The sequence below is a fragment of the Bison bison genome, unplaced genomic scaffold (assembly GCF_000754665.1).
Source record: "Bison bison bison isolate TAMUID 2011002044 unplaced genomic scaffold, Bison_UMD1.0 scf7180017864198, whole genome shotgun sequence".
Taxonomy (NCBI): Eukaryota; Metazoa; Chordata; class Mammalia; order Artiodactyla; family Bovidae; genus Bison; species Bison bison.
The window spans coordinates 2,287,831-2,295,218 of NW_011494770.1; the positions used below are offsets into that span (position 1 = coordinate 2,287,831).

Here is a 7,388-nt window from a genome sequence, read left to right on the forward strand (position 1 = left end):
CGTGTCCGACTCTGTGTGACCCCATAGACGGCAGCCCACCAGGCTCCCCCGTCCCTGGGATTCTCCAGGCAAGAACACTGGAGTGGGTTGCCATTTCCTTCTCCAATGCAGGAAAGTGAAAAGTGAAAGTGAAGTCACTTCAGTTGTGTCTGACTCTTTGCGACCCCATGGACTGCAGCCCACCAGGCTCCTCTGTCCATGGGATTTTCCAGGCAAGAGTACTATCTGCAGGCATCTACTAATATATGCAGGAAATCTATTTACAGTAGCAAGAGAATGAGAAAGAACCAAAAACGTATCAGAGCCAATACGGCAAGGTAGTGTTTAAACAACAGTGGTTGAGTCCCTGGAGCCAGCCATGCCTGAAGTCCATCCCATCCCTGGCCTTGCCAATTAGATGAGTCAAATTTCAAAATCCTGACTTACTCACTTTCTGGCTAGGTGAACTTAAACAAGCTCTTAACCTTTCTGTGTCTTTCTTACCTCATCTATGAAATGGGAGGTAACATTAATACTGACCTCACAGGGTTGTAAGAGGATTAGCATAATAAAGGCTCAATAAATGTTCACAGTGACTGTGAAGTGCCAGTGAATTCTGATATCCTCTCACAAAATCATGCCTTGCTAATAATCCATGTCCCTCTGCCTTCCCTTAGGCCATCACCCTCACCCATCCCATCTTTCCCCCTCTGAATATAATCAGCTCTAATCCTACAAATGTTGCCTCCTCTATACCTCTTCTAACCACAAGGCCTTTCACTGATCTTGTCCTCCTTGAGATTCTGTATCATTTTCAGTTCTGTACTACAAGCTGCAACATGCAATCATAAATACTCCTGTATTGTTTCAGGTGGGTCTGACTAATCCAGTTAGAAAGTGAAGTTTTTGGGTTACACTTTTTGGGCATGTCCCCTACCAGTGTTAAGCACGTTATAGGCATCAAAATCATTATATTTAACAGGGCCCAGTTGTAACACTAATCATCCCTACTTTTCAAATTCTGTAGTTTTAAGAAAATATTTCTCCAAATTAAGAAAACTTTTACTGCGGTTACCTAATGTTATGCAAAAACTCAAGTCTGTGAAGTACATAAATTTCAAATGACAAAATAAGACAAGATAATTTTAAGGGAGTTATATGTTTTTATTACATAAACATTATATTCCTTGTGGAAGCTAGTCTTACAAGTTTGTTTCTTGATTTCACAGAATGTCCAATATCTGTAGAAATTGTCTATGAATAATTTATGAAACAAACATTCCTGGTACCCCCACCAAAAAAGCCCCATTGTTTACATTTTCCAACCAGATTCCTGAGAAAAATAATAGGTTTTGTTCATTTTACAGTGTAATACACAAACTTGTTTTCAAGATAGAAAAAAGGACGGACTTCTAAAGTGAGTCTCCTTTTGTTTATAAAGTTCTATAAAAATACATTAAGTAGGTTCATATGTTTGTCCTTTGACTTAATATTCCAGTTTACCAGAAACAAACAAAAAACAATAAACAGAGCTATGCAAATCACATTAATCTTGAAGCAATATAATGTCAACATCATCATGAACACCCTGCAAAAGCAGCTCTCCTGAGTATGTAATAATCTTCCTTCGTTTTGCCGCTTTGAGAGTCCCTACCAGTGCTTCAAAGAGGTTGGCACATTTGTCATCTTGGAAGAGGACCCCAAATTTCACACTTAATTTTCCATCAGCATCTAATTGAGAAAACACAATGTTAGCCAATGCAAAGTCTGTTTATTGCCACCATGTATGGCAAATACACATCATCTTTCATAAGCAACTGGAGGTTAACCAACATCACAATGTAACAGTCAACAGTCAAAAAAAAAAAAAAAAAAAACAGTCAAAAACTCAGTGTAACTTCTTGCCAGATTCAAAAAGGAATGGAGTAAATGCAATGTGTAGTATATCTTCTAACCTTAGTATCATCTGTACAGAGTGGAGTAAGAACTAAGAAATATTAACAAAAAGTGAATGTGTTACAGTGCTCATATGGTGGACCACTCTTATCTGTCTAAATTTTGATTTTTTTTAAAGGTTTTTTTGGTGTGGACCATTTTTAAAATCTTTATTGAATTTGTTACAATATTGCTTCTGTTTTATGATTTTGTTTTTTGGCCACAAGGCATGTAGAATCTTAGCTCCCTGATGAGGGATCGAACCTGCATCCCCTGCACTGGAAGGCAGTCTTAACCACTGGACCGCCAGGGAAGTCTCTAAATTTCAATTTCCTAATTGTTAGTTGTTGAATCAGTAAAAATAATAAATGTAAGAGAAACCCCAGATCAGGAACAGTACTTCTCTAAGTGTGTTCTGAACATGCTCAGAAACCCCAGGAAAGGAGTGGTGACCTCAAAAATGAAGAAATCTTTATTTACCAGAATCCCTACATTATCTAGTTTGAAGGCCAGTTTTTAACATAGATGCTAAAAATTAAAATAAACACTAAAAAGAGATGAGCTATCAAGTCATGAAAAACCTGGAGGAACCTAAATATATATTAACAAATGAAAGAAAGCAATCTGAAAAAAAGCTATGTGCTATGACTCCAACTATGGAATATTCTGGAAAAGGCAAAACTATGGAAAAAGAGAAAACAAAGGAAAAACATCAGTGGTTTTCAATGGTTAGGATAGGGGAGGGGTGAACAGGCAGAGCACAAAGAATTTTTAAAGCAATGAAGACACTCCATGATATTATAATGATGGAGACATCATTAAACATCAGTTCAAACCCACAGAATGTACAAAATCAAGAGTGAAATGTAATGTGAACTATGGACTCTGGGTGATAATTATATGTCAATGCAGGATCAATCCTAGAGATCAAACCAGTCAAACCCAAAGGAAATCAACCCTAAATATTAACTGTAAGGACTGACGCTGAAGCTGAAGCTCCAATACTTTGGCCACCTAATGGGAAAGAAAGTGAAAGTGAAAGTCGCTCAGTCTTTGCAACCCCATGGACTACACACTCCATGGAATTTTCCAGGCCAGAATACTGGAATGGGTAGCCTTTCCCTTCTCCAGGGGATCTTCTCAATCCAGGGATGGAACCCAGGTCTCCCACATTGCAGGTGGATTCTTTACTAGCTGAGCCACAAGAGAAGTCCAAGAATACTGGAGTGGGTAGTCTAGCCCTTCTCCAGGGGATCTTCCTGACCCAGGAATCAAACCGGGGTCTCCTGCATTGCAGGCAGATTCTTTATCAACTAAGCTATTAGGGGTAGACTTATTGGAAAAGGCCCTGATTTGGGGAAATATTGAGGGCAAGAGGAGAAGGGGTTGACAGAGGATGAGATGGATGGATGGCATCCTGACTCAATGGACAGGAGTTTGAATGAACTCCAGGAGACAGTGAAGAACAGGGAAGCCTGGCGTGCTGCAATTCATGGGGGCACAAAGAGTCGGACACAACTTAGCAACTGAACAACAAAAACGATGCAGGGGCATCAACTGTAATGAAGGTGCCCCTCTGGTAGAAGATGTTAAAAATAGGGAAGACTATGCATGTGTGGGAGGGCATATGGGAAATTTCAGTACCTTCCACTCAATTGCAAATCTAAAACTGCCCTTAAAATATAAAGCCTTTTTTTAATTAAGGAAAAACAAAAGGTGGATCTTTGGTTAAAAGTCAATAAGAGGAAGTCTCAAAGATAAGGGTAATCAAGGATACTTCCCCAATGCTAGCTGAATCCTTCAATCTACCTGGCTGAACATTTCACCCATCCTATGCAATGCTCCAAGTTCTTCTCTCCCAAAGCTGTACCCCCTGTGAAGGAGATGGCCATCACAGCGAGAAGGGTTCTTGGGTTCCCGTGCTCCTCTGCTAGAGCTTACAGCATGCGGCTTAATAAACTCCTACTGTGGGTGTAGTGAGTGCTGGGCACTAGAGGCAGGGAGAAGGAAGTATAGAATCACTTTCTAGCTGTCAAAGAAATGATTTCCCCTCCCACGAGGAAATAACCATACACACAGTAGGTAGGGCAACAGGCAAAGAGGTACATGATTGTTTATCAAGACCAAGATGACTCCGAGCTAGACCAGGAAGGGAAGATTTCATGACTGGTGGTACCTGTTCTGGACTTTAAAGAAAGAAAGTAAAGAAAGTGAAGTCAGTCAGTAGTGTCCAACTCTTTGTGACCCCGTGGACTATGGCCTACTAGGCTCCTCTGTCCATGGGATTCTCCAGGCAAGAATACTGGCGTGGGTTGCCATTTTCTTCTCCAGAGGAGGTCCAGACCCAGGGGTCGAACCCGGGTCTCCTGCACTGCATGCAGACGCTTTACCCTCTGAGTCACCAGACTTTAAGGGGCATATAATACAGAGCTTTAAAAACAAAACAAACAAACAAACACCCTGACAGTCCTCAGCTGAAATTTTGGCCATCTGCTAGTTGCTTAGCCTGGGAAACCTGCATAAATTCCCTAAGCCTGTTTCCTTATCTGTATAACGGGGATCTTAATACCTCCCACACTGTATGGTTGGGGACACAGTTCTGAAGCACAGAGCACAGTGTCCAGCCCATGCTAAGCACTAGATCGGTGATCACTGGTTCAATTATGAGTGCAAGAAACGGGAGAATATGCCAAGCCATAGGCACAGGTGAAAGAAGTTAAGTATCTAGGGGAACAGTGACTAATTTACTCAGCTCAAGTAAACCATCTAAGAGAAGGAGGAAATAAGTTGGTAATGGAAAATAGGGAGTCTGACCATGCTTGGCCTGGAAAGTCAAGAGGTACTTGTTTGATTCTTTCACTTCCAGCAGCACAACCCTTTGTTGGCAATGAAAACCTTTCACTGATTATAGGAATCAGTGCAGCTGCTGGGTAACCTGGTTGGTCCTTCAAGCTCTCTGAGCTGCAGTTACTTCATCCATCAAACAAGGGTAAAAATATCCCTCTCGGAGTTGTTACAAGGATTAAAACATAGAATGTAGGTAAAGTCTTTTATAGCATGCCCAGTTTATGGTAAATTCTCAATTTAGGTTAAATTTTTTAAAGCCACCAAAGGCAGAAACCCTGCTGTAATCTTGGAGTTCTCCTGCCTGCTAACCCCTCAATCTGACAAATGTCTGAGCGACGCCACCTTCTTTGTGTCTTCTGTTGCTCTAGCCTTCCCCCTCCATGGACAATAATTCCAGGCCCCAGTTGATTCTCACGTGGCTAACTGCCAGACTCCTTACAAGTCTCATTTTTACCCTCACTATATCCTCCACATTCATACAGAATTTAAAATGTGGAAGAAACTTTGTATGATACAAGCTTAATTGATATTCTTTTACTTTAATCTTTCAATGGCTCCCTAGCACCTTTAAGATAGAGTGAATAAGATTCTTCATCCTCTGGACCTTGCCTCACCTCTCACCAGGCCTCCTGCCATCTCATTCCATGCATCTTGTGATTCAGTCAAAATGAGCAACCTGCTGTAATCCAGGGTGTTAAGAATCACCTCCCCTGGTAACTTTGTCCACGTCGAGCCATTTACCTAGCATCCCAGATCCTCTTTTCTAGCTAAATTCTTTTTTCTTCAAAAATGGACTCAAATGTCACCTTCTCTGAGAAGTCCTCTATGATTCCTTTAGTCGAGTTAATAGCGCTTCTCAAAAAATGGAATGTATATCAATCAAAGCATGCACCATCAATTACAGTAATGAAAGCTACCATTTATTGAGTACTCAGTACGTTCCTAGAACTGTTCGATGCATTTTATAGTCATTAAAACTCACTTAACCATTTTGTCAAAGATAAGACACCATTGATTGTAAGAAGCACCATTATTTCATGTTCCAATTAAACTGCCAATTTAATGATAGCATACCATGCATCATAAAATAATCCTTATTTTAGAGATTTTAAAGTGTGAAAAATGTGTCTCCAACACTCACTGAAATAGAGTAGTATCATTATGCAAATAAAGAAACCAAGGCACAGAAAAGTTTAGAAATGTGCCCAAGGTCACACAGCAGGAATGTGGAAGAGCTAGAATTCCTTCCCAGAGTCTGACTCCAGAGCACACACTCTTAATTACATCCCAAAACATGCTTCCAATTTATCTGTGTTCTCACTACATAAAGAGGCCCACAGGGCTGAGATGAACTTTTATTTATTTTCCCATCTCCAGCACTTGAGCACAAAGGCAGCACTCAAGGTACTTTTGTTAAAGAATTTATATCTCCAAATAATCTTTATCCACTTAACTCTTTTCTACAGGAAAAAAATTAGAAATCAAGAAAATCAGAGATACCAAGGGAACATTCCATGCAAAGATGGACACAATAAAGGACAGAACTGGTATGGATCTAACAGAAGCAGAAGATGTATATTAAGAAGAGGTGGCAAGAATACACAGAACTATACAAAAAAGATCTTCATGACCCAGATAATGACGATGGTGTGATCACTCACCTAGAACCAGACATCCTGGAATGCGAAGTCAAGTGGGCGTTAGGAAGCATCACTACGAATAAAGCTAGTGGAGGTGATGGAATTCCAGTTGAGCTATTTCAAATCCTGATAGATGATGCTGTGGAAGTGCTACACTCAATATGCCAGCAAATTTGGAAAACTCAGCAGTGGCCACAGGACTGGGAAAGGTTAGTTTTCATTCCAATCCCAAAGAAAGGCAATGCCAAAGAATGCTCAAACTACCGCACAATTGCACTCATCTCACACGCTAACAAAGTAATGCTCAAAATCCTCCAAGCCAGGCTTCAACAGTACATGAACCGTTAACTTCCAGATGTTCAAGCTGAATTTCGGAAAGGCAGAGGAACCAGAGATTTCCAACATCCACTGGATCATTGAAAAAGCAAGTGAGTTCCAGAAAAACATCTACTTCTGCTTTATTGACTATGCCAAAGCCTTTGACTGTGTGGATCACAATAAACTGTGGAAAATTCTGAAAGAGATGGGAATACCAGATCACCTGACCTTCCTCCTGAGAAATCTGTATGCAGGTCAAGAAGCAACAGTTAGAATTGGACATGGAACAACAGACTGGTTCCAAATCGGGAAAGGAGTACATCAAGGCTGTATATTGTCACTCTGCTTATTTAATGTATATGCAGAGTACATCATGAGAAATGTTGGACTGGATAAAGTACAAGCTGGAATCAAAATTGCTGGGAGAAATATCAATAACCTCAGATATGTAGATGATACCACCCTTATGGTAGGAAGCAAAGAACTAAAGAGCTTCTTGATGAAAGTGAAAGGAGAGTGAAAAAGCTGGCTTAAAGCTCAACATTCAGAAAACTAAGATCATGGCATATGGTCCCATCACTTCATGGCAAATAGATGGGGAAACAATGGAAACGGTGACAGACTTTATTTTGGGGGGCTCCAAAATCACTGCAGGTGGTGACTGCAGCC

At 40.6% G+C, this 7,388-nt stretch overlaps 1 protein-coding gene across 1 annotated transcript in view; it reads right to left on the reverse strand.

Annotated features, from left to right (window-relative positions):
• Window positions 1-1,119: 1,119 nt before the first annotated feature.
• The window catches only part of ABRACL (ABRA C-terminal like), a 16,656-nt gene continuing 10,387 nt past the window's right edge, over window positions 1,120-7,388 (reverse strand). Inside the window, exon 4 of the mRNA XM_010844213.1 lies at window positions 1,120-1,710. Within this exon, the coding sequence (XP_010842515.1) occupies window positions 1,526-1,710 (185 nt within the window). The 3' untranslated portion in view covers window positions 1,120-1,525. The remainder of the gene's footprint in view (window positions 1,711-7,388) is intronic.